Source organism: Stegostoma tigrinum, chromosome 34 (assembly GCF_030684315.1).
Source record: "Stegostoma tigrinum isolate sSteTig4 chromosome 34, sSteTig4.hap1, whole genome shotgun sequence".
Lineage (NCBI taxonomy): Eukaryota > Metazoa > Chordata > Chondrichthyes > Orectolobiformes > Stegostomatidae > Stegostoma > Stegostoma tigrinum.
The window spans coordinates 14,399,344-14,425,392 of record NC_081387.1 but is presented as its reverse complement, the minus strand read 5'-3'; the positions used below and the strand labels follow the sequence as shown (position 1 = coordinate 14,425,392).

The following is a 26,049-nucleotide window of genomic DNA, read 5'->3' as shown; positions in this document are numbered from 1 at the left end:
CTAGAGGGAAATTTAAAAGGGGAAAGTTTTTCATGCAGAGGGTGGTGAGTGTCTGGAATGAGCTGCCAAAGGAAGTGGTGGAGTCTGGTACAATTGCAACATTTAAGAGGAATGGGTACATGAACAGGAAGGGTTTAGGGGGTATGGGCCAAATGCTGGCAAATGGGACTGGGTTAATATCCGATATCTGGTCGACGTGGACAAGCTGGAGCGAAGGGTCTGCCTCCATCTCCATGACTGTGATTACGAGGGTCTCGGATAAGATAAAAAGCAAAGGGCATTTTCACTCAGCAGAGAGATCAGTCACCGGGAGGGGCGGGTGAATGCATTTAAAGGAAAGGGCAGATGGCCCACACGCCTCTCCAGAAATATCACGTGTACGGTTAAAGGTGGGAGGCGGGGACCGGAGTGCGAAATGTGGAAAATGCTGGAGCTGACTGAAGTTTCAGTTCTGACCTTCCGCTTGAAGCTTCAATCAAGAAATGGAAACCGAAACTTAACATCCAGGTGGAGCCTACAGGCAAATGGGAGCAACAGGGGCAGGAACCACACGCCTGCTGATCCTCCACATACGCACACACACAGCTCCGCTTCTCCATGGCTTCCAGCTCGGGCATCAAAGCTGAGCTAACATGCTCGGTGTGCCTGGACCTGTTCCAGGACCCGGTGCTGACCCGCTGTGAGCACACCTTTTGCCGTCGCTGCGTGCTCCAGTTCTGGGGCCAGCAGCGGCGCAACATCTGCCCGCTGTGCCGCAAGGTCTGCCCGTCCGCCCAGCTGCTGAGGAACCGGGCCCTGGCCGGGGTCCTCGACTCGCTCCGCCAGCGTGAGGACGTGCAGCTCTGCGCTGCCCACCATCTGGAGAAGAGTCTCTACTGTTGCGACGACCAGCAGCTGCTGTGCTATCAGTGCAGGGACTCGCCTCGCCACCAGGGACACACGGTGCTGGGCATCACCGACGCTAAGGCCCGCTACAAGGTGAGGTGTTGGTGGCTGGGACACCCACCTGGGAAGTAGACCCTCACTATTCTGTCCCACAGTCAGATGTACTCGATATGTCGACGTCTTTTAAGAGGAAGCAAGATTGAAGAGGAATAAGAGTTTGCTGCTTTACGGCATCTACCAGCCCCCCTCACCCCCCCTCCATCTCCACCACCTTCCACACCCCTCCCTGTCTTCCCCCATCTCCCCCCTCACCCCTCCATCTCCACCATCTCGCCCCTTCACCCCCTCCATCTCCACCATCCTCCCCTCTTCACCCCCTCCATCTCCACCAGCTTCCACACCTCCCTGTCACCCCCCCTCACCCCCTCCATCTCCACTAGCTTCCACACCCTTCACTGTCCCCCCCCATCTCCCCCTTCACCCCTCCCCATCTCCCCTCTCCCACTCTGTCTACCCACCCCATCCAGCTACCCCATACCCCATTCTTCCCCTCCGTCTACCCCCATTGCCCCTCAGTCTACCCCCGTCTCTCCCCACCTTCACCCTGTCCGTCTACCCCTCTCATCCCCTCCATCGACCCCCCCCCCAATTAGGTCCCCTCTCAGCCTTCTAAACTCCAATCAGTATAGATCCAGCAACCTCATACGTTCCTCATATGTTAAGCCTTTGTCCCTGGGACCATCCCTCTCTCTGTCCCTCGCCTCCCTCCGCTCCATCCTCTTAGCGTTAACGCTTTCAAGATTCCACTTTTTTTAGCAGGGCCAATTTGAGAGATTTTCAGATTCTTTGAAAAATACAACTGATTTCATCAGAGGAAATCCTATCCCTTAATCTACTCGTATCAATTGCTTTGATCATCAAAAACACCTCCATTTGGAGATAATACTGTGCAGCTGGAGGAACGTAGCAGGACAGGCAGCAGCAGCAGAGAAGCAGAAAAACTGAGTTTTGGGTGAGGACCCTTCTTCAGAAAGAGGGAAGGGGGCTTTGAAATAAATAGAGAGGAGGGGTGGGTCCGGGGAAGGTGGGTGGGATGGTGATAGGTGAGTGCAGATAGGCACTGATCGGGATTGGTCAGTGAGGTGGGATGGGCGGATAGGTGGGAGAGAACATGGACAGATTGTGTCAGGTTAAGGAGGGAGGGTTGGTCATGGGATGAGGCTGAGGGTGGCGAAATTTTGAAAGTGGTGAAAATGACATTGAGACCATTGGGTTGTAGGCTCCCGAGGCAGAACATGAGGTGCTGCTCCTCCAGTTTCCAGGAGTCATCATTGTGTTTTCTTTGATTCCAGCATCAGCAGTTCTTACTATATCCATCAGGAGATCACCTTTTACTTTTTTTTCCCCCAGAATTCAAGGGCACCTACTTAAAGCAACATGTTGTAGAGATAGCACAGAAATAGACCCTTTGGTACAACTAGTCCACGTCAACCATGTTCCCACCTGCCTGCTTGTAGCCCATATCCCTCCAAACCTTTCCTATTTATTTTATTTTCATGTACTTACCCAAACATTTTTTAAATATTGTAACTGCACCTACATCCAACAGTTCCTCTGGTAGCTCATGCCACATGTGAACCACTCTCTGCCCCAAATGTCCATGTTAAATCTTTCTCCTCTCGCCTTAAAAATATGCCCCCTAGTTTTGAACTCACCCACTTTAGGGCTGCAGAGAAAATTGCACATACCTCCTCCTGATTTTATGAACCTCAGTAACATCACCCCTCAACTTCCTATGCTCCAATGACGCCTTTCCAGTCTATTTTGATAAGTCAAACCTCCATTCCCGACAACATCCTGGAAAGTCTTTTCTGAACCCTCTCCGTTTTAATAATGTCCTTCCTGTAACAGGGTGACCAGAATTGTGCACAGTACTCAAGAAGAGGCCTCACCGATGTCCTTATAGCCTCAACATGACGTCCCATCCTCCTATTCTAAAAGGTCTGGGCAATGAAGGCGAGTGTGCCAAATGCCTTCTTAATTTCCCACTCCCCAGCCCATTGACCCAACCAATTGCGATGTCTTTGTAATCTTCGATAACCTTCTTCGCAGTCCACTATACCATAAGTTTTGGTGAGATCCACAAACTTACTAACCATGCCACCAATATTCTCATCCAAATCATTTATATAAATGACAAACAAAGGTGGATCATTCCCTGTGGAACACCGCTAGCCACAAGCCTCCAGTCTGGAAAAAAAAAACAACCCTGCATCACCACTCTCCTACCACAGAACCGATTTTGTCCTTTGTTTTTGAGTGAGCTCTTTTAGCCCAAGTATGGTTGTGTGAATTGAACCATATGCAGGAGAAGGGAATGGAAGGAGAAGCAGCTGGGACAAGGTGAGATAGGTTGGTATGCAACAGAAAATACTGTCTGGCATTAGCATCCACTTTAATAAAATCTAATTTTACATTCATGTATTTTGGGGCTCAGACCATGTTTCGAAGATAGGAACTTCTAAAAACAAAGTTGTTCGCAAAATGGTCACTAGAAATCAGGAACTCCTTCCTATACTGAATGCCAAGTCGGGGGGGAGGGCAGGGTCCGTGAGCTATAGGTCAAATGATAATTGGTAAGTGTGTCCCAAGATAAAGATCAAAGCTGGATATGTGGGTCTGGGGTACAGACTAAACAACACTTCATTAAACACTAAAACAGATTTGAAAGCTTGAAATGGACTCCAGCTTCCCTAGGTTTGTGAACATTTCTCACTGTGTTCTGAGATCTTGCCTGTTTGTAATATTTCAACACCGACCCCACCCCCCATGCAGTCTTTATGTCTAAGTGTGATTCAGTTCATCTCGACAATCGCTTGCATCCATATCTGTGCTTCCACCCAAATGCATGTCTCCCAGTCTTTCAATTACTCATAAAAACCGAAAGCACAGCAGCTGCTGTAAATCAGGAACAAAAACAGGAGTTGCTGGAAAAGCTCAGCAGGTCTGGCAGTAACTGTGAAGAAAATGTAAACGTCTCAGGTCCTGTGACCCTCACTCATAGCACTCCAGTTCCAGACCTGAAACGTTAATTTTAATTTTTTTTCTTCAATTTCTATTGTTATACTTCAGCCTTCTCTGCCTATGGGTTGATTGCCTGGTGAATTTGTACCAGTAAGAAATCTCGATTTACGTTTATACAGAATCAACTCAGAACTGCGCACAGTGCCTGACAGCTGGTTAACCACTTTCCCAGAAGTATCATCACTTTTGTCAGGTTGAGCAGAAATACACTCATAGAGTGCGTGGGTTAAACATAGAGCTCCTTGTTTGAAAGTTACCCTGAGTAATGTCAATAGGATGGGGTTTCTACACCACATTTCCATCTCTCATGTGCAATTTTCTCTGCAGCCCTCTTCCTCTGCTTCTCTGCCTGCCCGATTCTGTTGTCTGTCTTTTCTGTCAGTATCCGTGTGTTTCTCACTCTGTGTCTCTGTATGTATGGTCCCTCCTTTCGCACTATCTGCCTCTGTCTCCCTATCAGTATCTCCCACTCTCTATGTTTCTGTGCATGTCTCCCTCTCACTGACTCTACCTGTGTCTCTGTCTCTGTATCACTATCTCTGTCTCTTTTACTATCATTCACTGTCTATGTCTGCCTGTTTCTTATTATCTGTCTCTCACTTTCTCTATCTCTGTATATCTATCTCCCTCTGTATCTCTGGCTGTCCGTCTCTTTCATGATTTAGAACATAGAACATCGAACAATACAGCGGAGAACAGGCCCTTCGGCCCTCAATGTTGCGCTGACCTGTGAACTAATGTAAGCCCCTACCCCTACACTATCCCTTCATTATCCATATGCTTATCCAAGGACTGTTTAAATGCCTCTAATGTGGTCTTTCAGTCCTTCTTTCTCTTTATTTTGTCGGTCTATCGCTGTGTCTGTATCTCTCCATCTCTACGTGTTTGTGCCTGTGTCTCTCCGCAATTCACTGTGTGTGTCTGTGTGTGTGTCTGTGTGTGTGTGTGTGTCTGTGTGTGTGTGTGTGTGTCTGTGTGTGTGTGTGTCTGTGTGTGTGTGTGTCTGTGTGTGTGTGTGTGTGTGTGTGTGTGTGTGTGTGTGTGTGTGTGTCTTTCTCTCTGCTCTACTACTTGTGGCAAAGCATTCACTCATGCTGCCTTTTTCTTTAACCTCTTCCACTCCTCTCCTTGCTCAACAGCCTCTGACTGTCGTCACTCATTGGAACTCTCCCATCTGACGTAGCCAGGTTTCTGCCCTCCCTAACAGCACCACTCCGCCCCCCCCCCCACCATTTCTAACAAACTCTGGAAATATCTGCTCATGTGGCCTGGTCTCACAGTGCTGCTGTAAAGTGCTTTGGGAAGTTTTTTAAATAATGTTAAAGGCGCTAGATAAACACAATTTGTTTAGAAGGCCAGCAGAGTGTCACGTTTGAAATGAACGTTGGCAACCGCTGTGGATTTATTATTCTGTGCATTGCACAACATGGGTAACAAACAAAACTTGAAATTCTGAGCCTAGTTGTCAAGGAAAGACTGTACAATAAACAGAATCCTAATGGTTTGAATGTCTTTATTTAATAAACTTGATTTTGCAGCTGACATCTATTACTGGGATGATCGTGATACTGTGAATGTATTTGTTGTTGAATAAATGCAATAGCAATTTTTTTGAACAGGGTGCCTCAGCTTTAGAACAGAATAGGATCAAATCCCTACAGTGGGGAAGCAGGCCACTAGGCCCATCCTGATTCTCCAAAGAGCATCCCACTCAGACCCAGGCCCCTATCCTGTATCTGTAACCTTGCATTCCCCATGGCCAATCCACCTAACCTGCATGTCTTTGGACTGTGAGACAAAACCCGCACAGACACGGGGAGAATGTGCAAACTCCACACAGACGGCCACCTGATGGTGGAATCGAACCCAGGTCCCTGGCACTGTGAGGCAGCAGTGCTAACCACCGAGCCACGTGCTTCCCATTTGTGAGAAAAAAAGGTGGCTAGTGAGATAACTGATTCATTGGCTTCCATTTCCATTTTCAATTTTCTAAAACTCTTGTCATTCGGGAATTGTCCAGTTAGACTGGAAGATAGTGAATAGAGTCGTAGAGTTGCTCAGCACAGAATCAGACCCTCCGGTCCAACCTGTCCATGCTGCCAGACATCCTAAATTAATCCAATGTCATTTGCCAGCATTTGGCCTATACCCCTCCAAACCCTTCCTCTTTCTGTACCCATCCTGATGCCTTTTAAAAGTTATACTCTGTCCCCACCTCCACCACTTCCTCTGGCATGTAATTCAATTTTTCCTAAAGGGAGGAAAGCAGAAAGCAGAAGACTACGGGCCAGTTTGCTTAACATCTGTCAGATGGAAAGTGTTGGAAGCTATGATTAAAGAAGTCACAGAGGGTCAGTTTGGTAAGGTCAAATAAGTTAGCCAAGTTAAACGTGGCTTTTTCAAAGAGAAATCAGGATTGACCAATCCCCTGGAGTTCTTTATGGAAAATCCTATGCTGTGGATAAGGGAGACCCAGTGAATATACCGTACTTTGATTTCGAAAAGGCATTTGAAGTAAGGTGCGACCTTAGTAGGGGGTAGCATATTGGCATGGATAGAAGATTAGCAGCCTGACGGGAAACAGAGAGTGGCTGCAAATGGACCTTTTTCAGGTTGGCAAGATGAAATGAGTGTATGCCACAGGGATCAATGCTGAGACCTCACTCATTGGATGAGAGATCAGAAGGTAGGGCCACCATAACTGCTGATGACACAAAAGGAAAGAAAATTACGAAAAAGACATCAAAAGGTTACAAACAGATGCTGATCAGTTAAACGAATGAATGTGGCAAATGAAATACAATGCAAGAAAATGTAAAGCTGTCCATTTAGCAGAAAGAATAAAAAAGGATTATAATGCCAAAACGTTGGTATATTACCTCGAGATACAGAAGGAAACCTGGTGGATGAACTGCAGAAGGTTAGTGTGCAGCGACAGAAAGTCATTAGGAAAGCTCATGGAATGTTATCAATTATCAGGAGGGGACTGTGTACAATCTACAGTACTGTGTACGGTATTGTTCACCTTATTTAGGGGGAAGTATTATATGCATTGAAGGTAGTTCAGAGAAGGATTAACAGACTCATAATTGATTTGATTTGCTATTGTTTCTTGTACCCAAATACAGTGAAAAGTTTTATTTTGTGTACAGTACAGGCACATCTTAACGTATAAAGACACAAAGATCACAGGGTGATAGAACAGAGTGAGGAATACAGAGTTATGGCTGCAAAGAAGGTGCACAATAAGCAAGACCAGCATTAGATCTGAAATTTGAGAGGGCTTTTCAGAAGTCTAATAACAGCAGGGAAGAAGTGGGGCTGAATGGTTTACTCCTGCTCCTGGGGTCAGATTTTTTTTTGGAATTATTTGAAGTCATCGCATGGAATGTGACCAGTGATTAAACCACTCTTTTCCTTTGATTTTAGGAGGAAATAGAAAATACGCTGAAGTCACTTCAGGACAGAAAAAGCAAATGCGAAGCATTGAAAATTAAATCGGAGAAGTACATGGCAAGATTACAGGTAACTGAATGTACAATGCAGTCAGGCATCAGAAGAGGGAGCCCTGATATCGCTTCTGTTACTACTTACTTTAATTCTGAGCCAGCTTACCGATCCTCTCGTGAATGTGAACATTTTCGCCCTCTTTGATCTCTCCTGATCTCGAAGACAGAACTTTGATCAGACATCCTCTCAGCCTTTTTCCAAGGTAAACAGTCTCGACTTCTCCAAGTTATCTCCGTACCCAAAATTCCTCAACCCTAGATCCATCGATATGTATGTACAGTCATTAACCTCTTGTGCACTCGATTCAATGTGTTCACATCCTTTCTGAAGTGTGGCACCCAAGACTAGATAGAGTCATACAGCATTGGAACAGACCCTTTGGTCCAAACAGTCTGTGCCGAATGTAATCCCAGCCTAAATTTGTCCCACCTGCCTGCTCCTGGTCTGTATCCCTCCAAACCTTTCCTATTCATGTCCTTATCTGAGTGTCCTTTAAACATTGTAACTGTACCCACATCCACCACTCCTTCAGGAAGTTTGTTTCACACACAAAACACCCTCTGTGTAAAAAAAACTTGCCCTTTGTGTCTTTGTTTAAAATCTCACTCCTCTCGCTTTAAAAATATGTCCCCTACTCTTGAAATCGTGCATCCGAGGGAAAGGACACCTCCAATTCACTCTGTCTGTACTCCACATGGTTTTATAAATCTGTGTATAAGGTTACCTCTCGACCTCCGATGCTCCAGTGGAAAAAGAGTCCCAGCCATTCTTTACAACTTAAGTCTTCCATTGCTGGCAACATCCTGGTAAATCTCTTCCGAACCCTGTCCGGCTTAATAATGTCCTTCTTATAACAGGGTGAGCACACTGTCAGAGAGTCAGTACTGAGGGAGCGCCGCACTGTCAGAGGGTCAGTACTGAGGGAGGGCCGCACTGTCAGAGGGTCAGTGCTGAGGGAGTGCCGCACTGTCAGAGGGCCAGTACTGAGGGAATTGCAAAGTGAGATAATGACATTAGCTATTTATAATGAGTTGACTTGGATAGTCTGCTGTTCCTGGCTGTTGTGTGAGTCAAGTGACCATTCAACATCACCCATCACCGACCAATGTTCAAAATTGTCCGCTGCTCTCTGAGAGCTGGCCAGGGAGGGAGAAGTGTTTTAAGAGCAGACGTCGGTCAGAAGGAAGTCCATTAATTCCTTTTAAATGTGACCAATTGTCGGTGTGTGCTGCAGGACTGGGCGCGGCAGACAGAGAGCCAGATCAAGAACTCATTTCGTAAACTGCACGTCTACTTGAACGATGAGGAGAGCAGCCTGATCCAACAGGTTCGGCAGGAGGAGCGCGATTCCAGCCGCAAGCTGCAGAACATGACTGAGGAGGTGTTCCAGGAACTGAGGGTACTGCAGAGCAGCATCCAGGAAGTCGAGAGGCAGATGCAGGATGGCATCCTCGACCTGAAGGTACAGTCCGTTGGGGCTTCCTAAGGGAAATCCAGAATGGATGGATTCCCCCCTCCACCCCCATCCCTCTTAAGCTTCTCCTTTGCTGACATCTGGGTACCTTTCCTCGGCTGATCAACTGCTATGACTCTCCTCCATACCTTTTCAGCTGCATTTAAGTCTGGCTATCCCAACGCACACCTTGCTCCACCAGTCAACCTCATCTTCCCAAACTGCCCTGCCAGCACTCACTGACCTGTGCTGGCTCCCAATCCAATGTTCCCTCCATTTTTAAAATTCCTGCCCTCTGAGTTTGGATCTGCCCATTGGCTGTCCCCACCTCTATGTCGGCATTCTGTCCCCTCTGGACCAGCCCATCTGGGTTTCTGGCCGCTTAGTGGCTAGTATTAGTGGCTGCACGATTGTTAGGGAGACCAGGTTGCATGTAATAGCATACATGGCCCAGCTGTCTCTTTCTCTTGGAAAAAACAAAGAATTCACCGGTTTTGGAATCAGTAGAAACCTCTTCCACACAAAGCTTCTTTTATGAGGAGAAGTTGATCAGATTGGGCCAATATCTGTTGGAGTTTAGAGGAACAAGCAATGACCTCACTGAAGTATCCTGAGGAGATTGGAGAAGGAGGGTCTTTCTCCAATGCTTAGGGACCGTAAGACTTCAGATATAGGAAGGCAATTATGCCATTCGGCCCATTGAGTCTGCCCCACTGTTCGATCATGACTGATATGTTTCTCTGTCTCCCCCATTCTCCTGCCTTCTACCCATAACTCACGATCCCCTTACTAATCAAGAACCTATCTCTGTCTTAAAGACACTCAACGACTTGGACTCCACAGCCCTCTGCAGCAATGAGCTCCACAGATTCACCATCCTCTGGCTGAAGAAATTCCTCCTCATCTCAGCTCTAAAGGGTCATCCTTCACTGTGAGGCCCTGCTCTTGGGCCCCGCTCCTACTCGTGGGAACATCTTCTCCAAATCCACTCTATCCAGATATTCTGTACGTTTCAATGAGATCCCACCTCCCCTGAGCCCCCAATCCTTCTAAACTCTGTGAAATACAGACCCAGAGTCCTCATATAACAAACCCTTCAGCCCCAGGATCATTCTTGTAAATTTCCCCTGGAACCCCTCTAAGTCCAGCACATCCTTCCTTAGGAACGGGACCCAAAACTGCTCACAATATACCAAATGCGATCTCACCAGAGCCATCTACAGCTTCAGCAATACTTCTCTGCTCTAGATGTGAATGCCAACGTTGCATTTACCTTCCTAACTGCCAAATAGCTCTGCATGTTAACCTTAAGAGGACTCCCGTGTTAGCTTTGTCGTTGAGATTTCCAAAGACTTTCTCCATTTAGAAACTGCAGGGAGAACTTTAAGGAGAAGAGATTGAGAGAGAGGGGCTGTTGCTGGCAGGAAAGCACAACCAGGTCTTGTTGCTAGGTTCTAGTGACATCTGGCGCATAGTAGTCTGAGGGATGACCTTACACAGGTCTATAAAATCATGAGAGACATAGATCAGAGAGATAGCTTTTCCTAATGGTGGCGGAGTCTAAAACGAGAGGGCATAGTTTTAAGGTGAGAGTGGAGAGATACAAAAGCGTACAGAAGGGCAATTTTTTTCACACACCGTTTGTTGAGTGTCTGGAACAGGCTGTCAGAGGTGGTAGCGGAGGCGAGTACAATTTTGTCATTTAAGTAATAATTGGACAGGTACGTGGATGGGGCTGGTGTGGAGGGATTTGCAGGTAAATGGGACTAGATTAATTGTGAAAACTGGGCGGCCTGGGCATGTTGGTCCGAAAGGCCTGTTTCCGTGCTGTAAACCCCCTATGCCTCGGGATGACGTGTATGCACACACCGTGCGCTACAACTTGAGTCTGTGTGGCAACTTTAATGTCACGGGAAAGCTTCACAGGGCTTATTTTATCAAATAAAACCGGTCACCGATCCATGTGAGGAGGCACAGGGCAGGGCAGGGGGAGCCAAACTGTTCAGTTCTGCGGAACTTGTTTAAAGATAAAAGCAAAATAATGGGCCCTATGTAAGTTCCAAAGAGGAGTGAGAATGTAGACCATGCTGCCGAATTGGGAAAGTGATTGTGAACCATGCAAAGCATTCAGGGAAAAGGTCACTGTGTGTGAGGGAGGAGGAAAAACATGGTTACAATGACAGAGTATTAGGGAAGAAGCTCAAATGCAGCATTAAAATGGACATTTAAGTGTTTGATGGTGTGTTTCTGTCCTATTACCTGAATAATCCTGTGGATTAATTGGCATGATCCTCTGCTGATGGTGTTTTTTTGTAGCTCTTCCCAAAGGCACTTAAAATAATTAAGTGCAAAGGGACCTTTTGCAAAATCTACTCAGATCAAAAAAGTATTTAGCTAACTCATAAATGGACAATTGTGATTTTTCTTTTTTATAAGTTTATGGGATCGCTGGCTAGGTCAGCAATTATTGCCCTGATGTGTGTGTGTGTGTGTGTGTGTGTGTGTGTGTGTGTGTGGATGGCGTCGTCAGTTCAGACACGTTATTACAGGGGATAACCTGCAAGCTTTACAGCAACGTGAGAATGATCAGATGATTTTTTTTTGTGAAAATGGTTGGAACAAGTCAAGGGTTCAATGGTTAAAAACTCTCTTGCCCTTCTTTGAAATTCAGATGTTGAATCTCTTGAGCCTCGGTTTGATGCCTTATTCAATTGGCAGCTGAAGTACAGCACTCCCTCAGGCAATTGTTGTGTTCAGGTCTTTGGAGCGAGACTTGAACCCACGACCTCCTAGGTCAGAGACAGAAGAGTTGCTCACTGGGCTGTGACTGGCATTGCAGAAGTGAGTTATGAAACCCTGCAAACCATTAGAGACCTGACATCTGTGGACAGACCGGATAATAGAAACCATCTTGAGAGTCAGAGAGATTAGTTTGAAACAAAAACAGGGTTTTATGAAGCATAGTCAATGTGGATTGACTGGGGCAGGTCTTCTTGGCTAATCTATCTGGGCATATAACCAAGCCAGGCAACTTTTAAGTTTTTTTTTGTGATATTCTCTCATGACATGTGGGATGTGGACATCACTGTTTGGGGCAGCATTCATTGCCCGTCCCTGGCTGCCAGTTGAGATGGTGGCGGTGAGTTGCCTTCTTGAGCTGCTGCAGTCCATGCACTGTAGGTAGACCTCCAGTGCCTTTAGAGAGGGAATTCTAGGAGTTGATCCAGTGACAGCGACAGAACGGTGACATATTTCCAAGGGAGGACAGAGAAGGGCTTGGAAGGGAACTTGCAGGTGATGGTGTTCCCCTGGCCAACCTCTCCGCATTTGTCTTAAGAGCTGTTATAGTTAAAGACCTGAACTAAGGCATAGCTACAAAGGAGGGCAATAAAGATATGCCTGGTGCCCTACTTACCCTTCAGACGGTACCAGAAAAGACATGAATTATTGGTGTGTTAGAGTTTGTTGCGTATCAATTGGCTGCTATGTTACAACAGTGACTACACCTCCAACACTCACCACCTTGACTACACAAGTGATTTAAGGCGGCCTGGTTTTAATGGCAGAAGGTTTAGTGAACGTTAATGGGTACAACATTGCATCTTGTCCAACAACAGTAGTTGCTGGAGAAACTCAGTAGCTCTGGCAGCATCTGCAGAAGGGAGCAGAGTTAACATTTCGAGTCCAGTGACTCTTCGTTGGAATTCGCTGTTTTCTTCCCACGGATGTTGCCAGAGCAGCTGAGTCTTTTTTTTTTAAATTCAGCAATTTCTGTTCTGGTTCAGATCTCCAATGTCCGCAGTTCTTTGTTTTATTTTAACTGAATCTTCTTCCTTTTTCAAAATGCCCTTTTGCCCACAGTTCAGTGGCACTAACAAAGGACTTTCGCTTCTCTATTTTCCAGGGTGTAAAGGACATACAAGCAAGGTGAGATGAAATTAAATACAGACAAACATGACACAACTTGGAAAGACAATGTGAACTAAATGGTAAAATGTTCAAGAGGTGCAGGAATAGAGAGACCCGGGAGAGATATGTATACAAAGATCTTTAAGGTGGTGGAAATGGAGTCAAGGAGCCTGCCTAAGATGACCCAATATGATCGTTTGATTGTACGAATAAAGTACGAAAGCAAAGAGATAGTAGGAACTGCCAATGCTGGAGAATCTGAGATAACAAGGTGTACGCGGAGGGTGCATGGGATGAGCTGTCAGAATTTGTGGTGGAGGCTGGCACAATGACAACATTTAAAAGGCATTTGAATGGGTAATGAATGGGGAGGGTTTAGAGGGAAAAGGGCCACATGCTGGCAAATGGGACTGGATGAATTCAGGATATCTGGGCAGCACAGACAATTTGGACCGAAGGGCCTGTTTCCGTGCTGTACATCTCTCCGACTGTATGTGGGAGGGAATAAGGAAAATCCCGTTCCACTGGCAGAATCATTGATCATCAGCTTTGGCAATGCAAGCAGAAGGTGGCATGAAGCAACGCTGTTTGCTGCAATGAAGTTTCTGATCTTGAAAGGGTAATGGAAGAGCTGGTCCATGAAAGGGCCATTTTAACAGGCCTACTTTGGGAATCTTGTGAAGTCTTTGGTCTGTCAACCTGCAAGCCTTCTCCTTCTGGGTGGTTTGGGTCGACGGGGGGCCACTGAAAATGCCCCAGTGAGTTGTTGGGGGAAGGAGACCCACTGCTGAAGTGGGGCTGAAATGGAGAGCAGATAAGCTGCAACAGATAAGTTAGATTTTCTGGGCTGTCTGTCAGAAGACGGGCTGTTTCACACCTAAGAGTGTGGGAGAGGCGCACGGACATGCAGGAGCGGGCAATGTTTTGCCAGACGGCAGCTGCAGTAAAAACACAACACTGAACACAGGCTCGGAAGGGGGACATGCCCGCGTTAGGTTTGGGCGTCAATGGAGAGAAGTAAGACCAAGACCACAAATCAGGAGGAGTTGGATAAATTAAGCAAAGGCAGGATCACTCTGATTGCTCGGAGAGCCAGCATGAACTCTGACCATGAGAAATAGCAACAGCAGTAGGCCTTTAGGCCCCTCAAGTCTGCTCTGCTATTCAATAGGATCATGGCTGATTCAACACTCTTCATGTCCACTTTCCTCATAAGTGGTGAGGCAATGGCCTCGCAGTATTATCACTCGACTGTTAATTCACAGACCCAGGTAATGTTCTGGGGACTTGGGTTCGAATCCCGCCACGGAAGGTGTAGAATTTGAATTCAGTAAAAATCTGGAATTATGAGTCTGATGATGTCCACAAACGTTGAGGGGAAAACCCCATATGATTCGCCGATGCCCATTGGGGGAAGGAAACTGCCGTCCTTACCTAGTCTAGACTATATGTGACTGCAGACCCACAGTGCTGTGGCTAACTCATAACATCCCTCTGAGATGGGATGTCACTGCTGACCTAGCTGGCAGCATCCTCATTCCATCAATGAATAAAAAGATAAACTTGATTCCCCAACTGATCAGCAAGCAATATACATAAGGTCTCTGCGTGCACAGCTCTCTGAGGCAAGGTGTACCAAAGCCATTCAACCCTCTGAGAGAAGAAATTCCTCCTCATTTTAGCCTTAAACTGGCATCCCTTAATCCTGAGGCGTGGTGATGGGTAAATAGTCTCATTCAGCCAAGTCAGCAAACAACAGAGCAGGCTTCTGTGTTGGGATTTGAACCCGAGTCACCAGAACTATGGAACTGCATCGACTACTTTGTCACCTTGGTGGTAATGATGGGTTTAAAAGCTTTTTGTCATAGTTACTATTAAGGGAGAGATTGAGTGAGAGGCAACGAGCCGCCTGTAAGAAAGTAAACAGCTTGTGAGGCCGCAGGCTCTCTTTTTCCTTAAAGAAGTTGGAACAATAGAAACAGCCTGAATGAGTGTGGTCAAGCTCCCACACCTCAAGGGATTTTAGATTTAGCTTTCAGCAGTCATTGCTGGGAGTTTTGAAGAAGAGAAAGCTATTTGTTTTTCTCCTCGCTAGATTATGGCCAAAAGTTAGAGATTCTCTTCTTGGTTTAGGAGTTGCACATGAGACAACCTGTTCGGAATGTGCCTTTTGCCGAGGGTGTGTTAATGGGATATTGCGATATGGGAACAGTTAATTAGCAATGGTTACTGTGTCTGTTATTCTGTTAAGGTTTCCCAAGAGAGTTAAGTTATTCCAATTCTTTCTTTCTTTTGCTGTATTTTTAACGATAAGTGTTTTAAATCTAGTAGTTTGACCAATCGAATTGCACCCAAAATGCAACACCTTATGTTCACCTTTAAAAATAGGAAAAAGTTAGGGTCTGACCATCTTCAAAATTTTGAGAGGTCTGGTCTGATCCTTCACAATATTAACCCATTTGCTGACATGTCTTATAGACTGGCCCACACTCTGCCCACCCCAGTCCTGATAATGCACAAGGTGCCGTTTGGGAAGTTTGCAGGACCCACAGAATATAAAGTGTGGAAAAATCTGAGGAAGTTTGTGGACACAGGTAGGTGATGTATGAGTGGAAGCTGATGTAAGTCTCGCAATTTTACTTCTGTTTGTGGATGATAGTTGTTTATGGGGAGGAATGGGGTAACGAGTGGTCTGCCACAAGGAATGGTGCTGGGGCGTCAAACCTTCTACATGTATATCAATGATTTGGATGAAGGGATGGAAGGTATAGTACCTAAATTTATTGATGACATAAACATTGGTAGGAATGTAAGTTATGGAGAGGACATAATGAGGCTACAAAAGGGATATTGAGACAGTTTTAGAGTGGGCAAAGATCTGGCAAATATAATGTGGAACAATGTGAAATTGTCATCTTTGACAGGAAATTATTTATTTAAAAGTAAGTATTTGATGATAACACCGGAACCCAGGTGCAATTCCATCCTCAAGTGACTGTCTGTGCGGAGTTTGCACATTCTCCCTGTGTCTGCGTGGGTTTCCTCCAGGCGCTGTGGTTCTCTCCTGCAATCCAACAGATGTGCAGGCTAGGTGGATTGCCCATGGTGTGCAGGCTAGGTGGATTAGCCATGGCGTGCAGGCTAGGTGGATTAGCCATGGCGTGCAGGCTAGGTGGATTAGCCATGGCGTGCAGGCTGGGTGGATTAGCCATGGCGTGCAGGCTGGGTGGATTAGCCATGGCGTGCAGGCTGGGTGGATTAGCCATGGCGTGCAGGCTGGGTGGATTAGCCATGGCGTGCAGGCTGGGTGGATTAGCCATGGCGTGAAGGCTGGGTGGATTAGCCATGGCGTGCAGGCTGGGTGGATTAGCCATGGCGTGCAGGCTGGGTGGATTAGCCATGGCGTGCAGGCTGGGTGGATTAGCCATGGCGTGCAGGCTGGGTGGATTAGCCATGGCGTGCAGGCTGGGTGGATTAGCCATGGCGTGCAGGCTGGGTGGATTAGCCATGGCGTGCAGGCTAGGTGGATTAGCCATGGCGTGCAGGCTGGGTGGATTAGCCATGGCGTGCAGGCTAGGTGGATTGCCCATGGCGTGCAGGCTGGATGGATTGCCCATGGCGTGCAGGCTAGGTGGATTAGCCGTGGCATGCAGGCTAGGTGAACTGCCCATGGTGTGCAGGCTAGGTGGATTAGCCTTGGTGTGCAGGCTAGGTGGACTAGCCATGGCGTGCAGGCCGGGTGGATTAGCCATGGCGTGCAGGCTAGGTGGATTAGCCATGGAGTGCAGGCTAGGTGGATTAGCCATGGAGTGCAGGCTAGGTGGACTAGCCATGGTGTGCAGGCTAGGTGGTCTGCCCATGGCGTGCAGGCTAGGTGGTCTGCCCATGGCGTGCAGGCTAGGTGGTCTGCCCATGGCGTGCAGGCTAGGTGGATTAGCCATGGTGTGCAGACTAGGTGGATTGCCCATGGTGTGCAGGCTAGGTGGATTGCCCATGGTGTGCAGGCTAGGTGGATTGCCCATGGTGTGCAGGCTAGGTGGATTGCCCATGGTGTGCAGGCTAGGTGGATTAGCCATGGTGTGCAGGCTAGGTGGAATAGCCATGGCATGCAGGCTAGGTGGACTGCCCATGGCGTGCAGGCTAGGTGGATTAGCCATGGCGTGCAGGCTAGGTGGATTAGCTATGGTGTGCAGACTAGGTGGGTTGCCCATGGTGTGCAGACTAGGTGGGTTGCCCATGGTGTGCAGGCTAGGTGGATTGCCCATGGTGTGCAGGCTAGGTGGATTAGCCATGGTGTGCAGACTAGGTGGATTAGCCATGGTGTGCAGACTAGGTGGGTTGCCCATGGTGTGCAGGCTAGGTGGATTGCCCATGGTGTGCAGGCTAGGTGGATTGCCCATGGTGTGCAGGCTAGGTGGATTAGCCATGGTGTGCAGGCTAGGTGGAATAGCCACGGCGTGCAGGCTAGGTGGAATAGCCATGGCGTGCAGGCTAGGTGGAATAGCCACGGCGTGCAGGCTAGGTGGATTAGCCACGGCGTGCAGGCTAGGTGGATTAGCCATGTCATGCAGGCTAGGTGGATTAGCCATGTCATGCAGGCTAGGTGGATTAGCCATGGCATGAAGGCTATGTGGATGAGCCATGGCGTGCAGGCTATGTGCATTGGCTATGGCGTGCAGGCTAGGTGGATTGCCAATGGTGTGCAGGCTGGGGGAATTGGCCATGGCATGCAGGCTAGGTGGATTGCCCATGGCGTGCAGGCTAGGTGGATTAGCCATGGCGTGCAGGCTAGGTGGATTAGCTATGGTGTGCAGACTAGGTGGGTTGCCCATGGTGTGCAGGCTAGGTGGATTGCCCATGGTGTGCAGGCTAGGTGGATTAGCCATGGTGTGCAGACTAGGTGGGTTGCCCATGGTGTGCAGGCTAGGTGGATTGCCCATGGTGTGCAGGCTAGGTGGATTGCCCATGGTGTGCAGGCTAGGTGGATTGCCCATGGTGTGCAGGCTAGGTGGATTGCCCATGGTGTGCAGGCTAGGTGGATTGCCCATGGTGTGCAGGCTAGGTGGATTGCCCATGGTGTGCAGGCTAGGTGGATTGCCCATGGTGTGCAGGCTAGGTGGATTGCCCATGGTGTGCAGGCTAGGTGGATTGCCCATGGTGTGCAGGCTAGGTGGATTGCCCATGGTGTGCAGGCTAGGTGGATTGCCCATGGTGTGCAGGCTAGGTGGATTGCCCATGGTGTGCAGGCTAGGTGGATGAGCCATGGTGTGCAGGCTAGGTGGATGAGCCATGGTGTGCAGGCTAGGTGGATGAGCCATGGTGTGCAGGCTAGGTGGATGAGCCATGGCGTGCAGGCTAGGTGGAATAGCCATGGCGTGCAGGCTAGGTGGATTAGCCACGGCGTGCAGGCTAAGTGGATTAGCCACGGCGGGCAGGCTAGGTGGATTGTCCATGGCGTGCAGGCTACGTGGATTAGCCATGTCATGCAGGCTAGGTGGATTAGCCATGTCATGCAGGCTAGGTGGATTAGCCATGGCATGAAGGCTATGTGGTTGAGCCATGGCGTGCAGGCTATGTGCATTGGCTATGGCGTGCAGGCTAGGTGGATTGCCCATGGCGTGCAGGCTAGGTGGATTGGCCATGGCATGCAGGTGAGGTGGATTAGCCATGGCGTGCAGGCAAGGTGGATTAGCCATGGCGTGCAATCTAGGTGGATTAGGCATGGCGTGCAGGCTCGGTGGATTGCCCATGGTGTGCAGGCTGGGGGAATTGCCCATGGCGTGCAGGCTAGGTGGATTGCCCATGGCGTGCAGGCTAGGTGGATTGCCCATGGCGTGCAGGCTAGGTGGATTGCCCATGGCGTGCAGGCGAGGTGGATTAGCCATGGCGTGCAGGCTAGGTGGATTGGCCATGGCGTGCAGGCTAGGTGGATTGGCCATGGCATGCAGGCTAGGTGGATTGGCCATGGCGTGCAGGCTAGGTGGATTGGCCATGGCGTGCAGGCTAGGTGGATTGGCCATGGCATGCAGGTGAGGTGGATTAGTCATGGCGTGCAGGCGAGGTGGATTAGGCATGGCGTGCAAGCTAGGTGGATTAGGCATGGCGTGCAGGCTCGGTGGATTGCCCATGGTGTGCAGGCTAGGTGGATTAGCCATGGCGTGCAGGCTAGGTGGATTAGCCATGGCATGCAGTCATGGTGGATTGCCCATGGCGTGCAGGCTAGTTGGATTGCCCATGGCGTGCAGGCTAAGTGGATTAGCCATGGCGTGCCAGCTAGGTGGTCTAGCCATGGCGTGCAGGCTAGTATGATTGCCCATAGTGTGCAGGCTAGGTGGATTAGCCATGGCGTGCAGGCTAGGTGGATTGTCCATGGCGTGCAGGCTAGGTGGATTGTCCAATACGTGCAGCCTAGGTGGATTGGCCATGGCATGCAAGCTAGATGGATTGGCCATGGCGTGCAGGTCGGTGGATTGGCCATGGCGTGCAGACTGGGTGGATTGGCCATGGCGTGCAGGCTAGCTGGATTGCCTATGGCATGCAGGCACGGTGGATTGCCCATGGTGTGCAGGCTAGGTGGATTGCCCATGGCATGCAGGCTAGGTGGATTAGCCATGAGAAATGAAGGGTTTCAGGGTTAGGGTAGATCTGGGTGTGATGCTGTTCGGAGGGTTCATGTGGACTCGATGGGCTGAATGGCCTCTTTCTGCACCGTGGGAATTCTGTGAGATGCAGAAGAATCTGAGTGACCTAGTGCATGAATTGCAAAAGGTTAGAACACAGGAACAGCAAGTAATGAGGAGAGGTAATGGATAGTTAGAGCTTATTGTGAGGGGAATTGAGAATGCTCGGAAGATTTTGCTTCATTTGTACAGGGCATTAGTAACTCCACATGTCGGGGTGATATGTACAATATTGGTGTCAACATTTAAGAAACCTTTTATAAGACTAATTCATGGACAGGCCACGTTATCTTACGAGGAGAGGCCGGATTCCTACCCACTGGAGTCTAGCAGAGGAAAGGGCACCTTAATTGAGACACTTTTGATCCTGAGGAGTAGTTGGTGGGATAGATGTGAAACAGATGCTTCCTCTTGGGAGAAGAAAGTAGAACCGGTGGTCACAACTTTTTGGCACAGATGGGAGATTCTTTCCCTGATGGTGCCACATTATAAGAAGCATGCAAAGGCATTGAACTGAATACAAAAGTGGTTCCAGAGTTGTAGAAATCTCAGTCACCGAGGATCAGCTGAAGAAGCTGAGATTGTTCTCCTCAGGGAAAAGGCAGCCAATAGAGGTTTTCAGAATGAGATGCGGGATGGATACAGCAGATGGAGAGAAGCTACTTTCCTTGGAGAAGAACAGCAGGGCTATAGATTTACAACACATGCAAGTGTGATAAGAGAAATTTTTCTTTTGTCACTCAGCAAGTAGCTCAGGTCCGGAGTGCATTGCACTCCATGTGGTGGGGCAAGCCCAGTTGAGACATTCAGGAGGCATTGGATGATTATTTGGATCAAAATAGTGTGCAGGGATATGGGGTAAGAACAGGAGAATGGCAGTCCATAGTGACATTCGTTAGAAGAGCCAGTGCAGGCACATTGTGGGAGGTAGATATACTCCTGGCATGCAAGGAAATAAAAGAGGCGAGTATGTTGATTTGAAGTTACAGTGAGATCAGCTTAAATGACAGAACGGTCTTGAAGGGCCGAGCGGCCTACTTTTTATTTATTGATTCATGGAAATTGCTGCAGGTCTGGAGGTACATTTAGGCTAGACCAGGTAAGGACAGTGGTTTACTTCCCCAAAGGATGTGAGTGAACCAAATGGGTTTTCCCCCCGATAACCAGCAATGGTCCCCATTAGCCTCTTAATTCCATATTTTTATTGGATTCCAATGCCGTGGTGGAATTTGAACCCAGGTCCCCAGGCCTTCACCTGGGTCTCCGGATTAACAGTCCAGCGATAATATCACTAGGCCATCGCCTCCCCTACTTCTCGTGCCTACTTCTACTACCTCATCTGTTCACGCATTGTACATAACCTCCTCCAGTCCCAAACCCTTCCTTGTCCACACCTCTTCCAGACTTGCATTGCTCCTTATCTTATGACATAACGATAGCGTCACTCAACCAGTAATCCAGATGCCCAGAGTAATGTTCTGGGGTGCGTGGTTCGAATCCTGGCGAAATTTGAATTGAATAAGACATGGAACTAAATGTGAGCTTAGTACTAAAGATAGTGTTTTTTTAAAGTGACAATCCAGTTCGTTAATATCCTTGGGAGAAGGAAATCTGCCATCCTTCCCTAATCTGGCCTATCAGAGATTCCAGACACACACTGTCATTGACTGTGGCCTAACCATTGAGGCCCATACCCATGAAATCATTTATAAAGAAACCACCTGCAGTGCTACACAGCTCCACATCTGTGTAACCTTCAACATCGTCCACACCCCTCCCTATCTCTGCAGCCACCTGCCTCCCCGTCTCTGTGACATCCTCCTGCCTCACTGCCTTCCCTGTCTGTGAGATCTCTGTGCTCTTCCATATCCAGCCTTGAGCGCGTTCACCGATTTTAATCACTCTACCCGTCCGTACAAGCCCCTTGAGGTCAGACCCTTCTCGGAAGCCATTTCCTGGAGAAACCATGTTGGTCCCACTCTGAGACAGTGAATACAGATGAGGAGGATAAAGAGAGATGAGGTGAAGGGGATGGTTGAGATAGAGAGACAGGGGAGGGTTGAAAGAGATAGAGATGAGGAGGGGAAGGTCGAGAGAGGGAGAGGGAGACGGGGGGGTGCGGTAGTGGAAGGTCGAAAGAGGGAAAGGGAACAGGGCGGGGAGTGGAAGGTCGAGAGAGGGAACGGGGGAGGAGTGGAAGGTTGAGAGAGGGAGAGGGAACGGGGGGGTAGTGGAAGATCAAGAGAGAGAAAGGGAACGGGACGGGGAGTGGAAGGTCGAGAGAGGGAATGGGGGAGGAGTGGAAGGTTGAGAGAGGGAGAGGGAACGGGGGGAGTGGAAGGTCAGGAGAGGGAACGGGGGAGGAGTGGAAGGTTGAGAGAGGGAACGGGGGGGAGTGGAAGGTTGAGAGAGGGAACGGTGGGGGGAGTGGAAGGTTGAGTGAGGGAGAGGGAACGGGGAGGAGTGGAAGGTCAAGAGAGGGAGAGGGAGAGGGAACAGGAGGGGAGTGAAGGTCAAGAGAGGGAGAAGAGAGCGGAAGGTGTGAGGGAGAGGGAGGAAAAGGAGAGGAGATTGGAGGGGGATATCGGTGGAGGAGTGGGAAAGGTAGGTGGAGGGGATAGAAAGATGAGAGGAAGGAAAGCGGGGGATGTGTTGGGGTTGGGCGGGGGTCCGGTGAGCAAAGAGCTGGATCAGTGTTGACGTATTTGTTGATGACACTCCTGTGAAGGGCAGAACGTCAACTCTGTACAAAAGGCTGTACTGCGTGTGAGTGTGGGTCGCGACTCTGCATCGTGCATGATAGCCAGCCCAGCGGCTGCGGAACTAACAGTCTCTGTCTCTCCCGCTCTCCGTCCCGCAGTGCCGTCCACCCTCAGCCTGGATGCAGAGAGCGCCCACCCGAACCTGGAGATCTCGGCAGACGGGAGCTCGGTGCGGCTGAAAACGCCCCAGCTGTCGCAGGTCGTGTGTAGCCGGCTCAGCCTGGAGCCGTGCGCGTTGGCGGCGCAGGGCTTCAGCAGGGGCTGCCACTACTGGGAGGTGTCGGTGGCGGGGGAGGGCTGGGCAGTGGGGGTGGGCAGCCGCTCGGCGCTAGAACGCGGCCGACTGGCCCTGGCACCTCAGGCCGGCAACTGGCCGCTGACCTTCCACAACGGGGCGTTCGAGTGCTTCTACCCGCTGCACACCCTGGCCGCCAGCAGCAAGCCGCAGCTCATCGGAGTCTTCCTCAACCTCGACAGTGGCTACCTCTCCTTCTACGATGCCCGGGACATGTCCCACATCTTCACTGTGCCCAGCAAGAGCTCCGAGCGCCTTCACCCCTGCTTCGTGCCGCCATCGTCCGGCGAAACCCTGAGCGTCGCCCGCTCTGAGCGCTGGGAGACTCTGGCTCTGTGCAGCACATGAAGGGGGCAAGGACTGACGGTCACCCTGTTGTCCTCTTTCTAATTCTCCCCCTTCCCCCCCCCACCCTGCACACACACACGCACTTCTTTCCTGTCTGCCTCTGCCCTTCTGTCTCTCTTCATCTCTGTGTCTTTATCTCCCCCTCCCTGTCTCTTTCTTTCTCCTTTCTCCCCGCCTTCATCCTGTTAGTCTGTTTCTGTCTCTCTCTCTCTCTGGTGCCTTCTCTGCCTTCTTCTCCCTCCTCTCAGAGAGTAGTAAGGGAATGGAACGCTTTGCCTGCAACGGTAGTAGATTCGCCAACTTTAGGTACATTTAAGTCGTCATTGGATAAGCATATGGACGTACATGGAATAGTGTAGGTTAGATGGGCTTGAGATCGGTATGACAGGTCGGCACAACATCGAGGGCCGAAGGGCCTGTACTGTTGCTGTAATGTTCTATGTTCTATGTTCTCCACCTCCCCCCACTCCCCCCCTCTCCTCTCCCCCCTCCCCTCCTCTCCTCTCCCCCCCTCCCCTCCTCTCCTCCCCTCCCCCTCTCCTCCTCTCCTCCCCCCTCCCCTCCTCTCCTCCCCCCCTCCCCCTCTCCTCCCCCTCCCCCTCTCCCCCCTCTCCTCCCCCTCCCCCTCTCCTCCCCCTCCCCCTCTCCTCCCCCTCCCCTGCCCTCCCCCTCTCCTCCCCCCTCCCCTGCCCTCCCCCTCCCCTCCTCCCCCCTCCCCCCCCTCCCCCCCTCCCCACCTCCTCCCCACCTCCCCCCCCTCCCCTCCTCCCCCCCCTCCCCCCCCCCCCCCCCCCCCCCCCCCTCCCCCCCCCTCCTCCCCCCTCCCCCTCCCCCTCCCCCCCCCCTCCCCCTCCCCTCCCTCCCCCCCACCCCCTCACTCCTCCTCCCCCCCACCCCCCACTCCACCTCCCCCCCTCCCCCCTCTCTCCACCTCCCCCCCACCCCCCTCTCTCCTCCCCCCCTCCCCCTCTCTCCCCTCCCCCTCCCCTCTCTCCTCCCCCCTCCCCCTCTCACCTCCCCCCTCCCCCTCTCTCCTCCCCCCTCCCCCTCACTCCTCCCCCTCCCCCCTCCCCTCCCCCCCCTCCTCCTCCCCCCTCCTCCCCCCTCCTCCTCCCCCCCTCCTCCCTCCCCCCTCCTCCTCCCCCCTCCTCCTCCCCCCTCCTCCCCCCTCCTCCACCCCCTCTCCCCCTCTCCCCCCTCCCCTCCTCCCCCCCCTCCCCCCCTCCCCTCCTCCCCCCCCCCCTCCCCCCCCTCCCCTCCTCCCCCCCCCCGCCCCCCCTCCCCTCCTCCCCCCCCCCTCCCCTCCTCCCCCCCCTCCCCCTCTCTCCCCCTCTCTCCTCCCCCTCTCTCCTCCCCCCCTCCCCCTCCCCCTCTCTCCTCCTCCCCCCCTCCCACTCCCCCTCTCTCCTCCTCCCCCCCCTCCCCCCTCCCCCCTCCCCCTCTCCCTCCCCCCTCCCCCTCTCTCCTCCCCCTCCCCCTCTCTCCTCCCCCTCCCCCTCTCCTCCCCCCTCCCCCTCTCATCCCCCTCCCCCTCTCTCCTCCCCCTCCCCTCCCCCTCCCCTCCCCCTCCCCTCCCCCTCCCCTCCCCCTCTCCCTCCCCCTCTCCTCCCCCCTCCCCCTCTCCTCCCCCCTCCCCCTCTCCTCCCCCTCCCCTGCCCTCCCCCGCTGTCCTCCTCCCCCCCTCCCCCTCTCTCCTCCCCCCTCCCCCCTCCCCCTCCCCCTCTCTCCCTCCCCCCCCTCCCCCTCTCTCCTCCCCCCTCCCTCCCCTCTCCCCCTCCCCCCCTCCCCCTCCCCCTCCCCCTCCCCCTCTCCCCTCCCCCTCTCCCCTCCCCCTCTCCCCTCCCCCTCCCCTCCCCCCTCCCCTCCCCCCTCCCTCCCCCCTCCCCTCCCCCCTCCCCTCCCCCCTTCTCCTCCCCCTTCTCCTCCCCCTTCTCCTCCCCCTTCTCCTCCCCCTTCTCCTCCCCCTTCTCCTCCCCCTTCTCCTCCCCCTTCTCCTCCCCCTTCTCCTCCCCCTTCTCCTCCCCCTTCTCCTCCCCCTCTCCACCCCCCACCTCGCCCCGTCCCCCCTCCCCTCCTCCCCACTCCCCCTCCCCCTTCCCAACTCGCGCTCCCCCCTTCCCAACTCGCGCTCCCCCCCTTCCCAACTCGCGCTCCCCCCTTCCCAACTCGCGCTCCCCCTTCCCAACTCGCGCTCCCCCCTTCCCAACTCGCGCTCCCCCCTTCCCAACTCTCTCTCTCTCCTCTCCCCCACCTCCTGTCCCACCCCATCTCTCTCTCTCCCCCATCTCTCTCTCCCCCCCCGACACTGCTATCTCCTTCCTCCCTGTCTACGTGCTTCTCTCGACCTGTCACTTTCCTTTTCCATCTCTCTCCATTTCACTGACACACTTCATCTCTGTATTTATCTGTACTTTTATTTATATATTAGCTATCAACCTGTTTATAAAAAAGGTACTGGATGCCGCGATGTGAAAAATTACATCAAGTAATGATATTTAATCCTGTGTGAACTTCAGATCTGAACGATTATTACCTAGCTCAAAATGTTAACTGCTTTTCCACTTCAGAGACTGCCAGACCTGCTAAGGTTCTCCAGCATTTCCTGTGTTTGTTGCAGAAACTGTTTATAGTCTTGCTATTTATTTAAGTTATTTGTCCTCTCTCGCTCTCTCTCCTCTCTCTCTCGTCTCTCTCTCTCTCTGTGTCTGGGTGCTAATCTCTGAATTCTGGAAAATACTGAACACCAAAGTGTTAACTCAGCTACACTTTCCACATGTTCTGCCAGACTGCTGAGTTTCTCCAGAGCGTTCTGTTTTCCAGATTTCCAGCATCCACAGTATTTTGGCTTTATTTATTTTACATCTATGTATCTCATCTCTCTATCTATCCACTGATACTTGTCTCTATATGTGTGACTGTATGTTTGCATTTTTCTCTTGTTCTATCTCAATTTGGATCTGCGTATGGTGAAATCTTGCAGACAGCACTAACCATTACTCACTTCCTGTGACGCATTGTTCTTTTTTCTGTCTTCCCCTTTGAGTTTTTTCTCTTTGTGCGTGTGATGCGTGTATCAACCCTGTGTGTTTCAGCAGGATGTGTACTCTTACAGAATCTGCAGCA

General features: G+C 50.8%; 1 protein-coding gene across 1 annotated transcript; it reads left to right on the top strand.

The window, feature by feature from the left end:
• Positions 1 to 403: 403 nt before the first annotated feature.
• On the top strand, positions 404 to 23,407 carry LOC125446306 (E3 ubiquitin-protein ligase TRIM39-like). The gene is made up of 6 exons (XM_059639533.1): positions 404 to 978; positions 7,399 to 7,494; positions 8,714 to 8,941; positions 12,837 to 12,859; positions 15,320 to 15,435; positions 22,382 to 23,407. The coding sequence occupies exons 1-6, from the start codon at positions 598 to 600 to the stop codon at positions 22,924 to 22,926; spliced, it is 1,389 nt and encodes a 462-aa protein (XP_059495516.1). The 5' UTR covers positions 404 to 597; the 3' UTR covers positions 22,927 to 23,407.
• Positions 23,408 to 26,049: the final 2,642 nt, after the last annotated feature.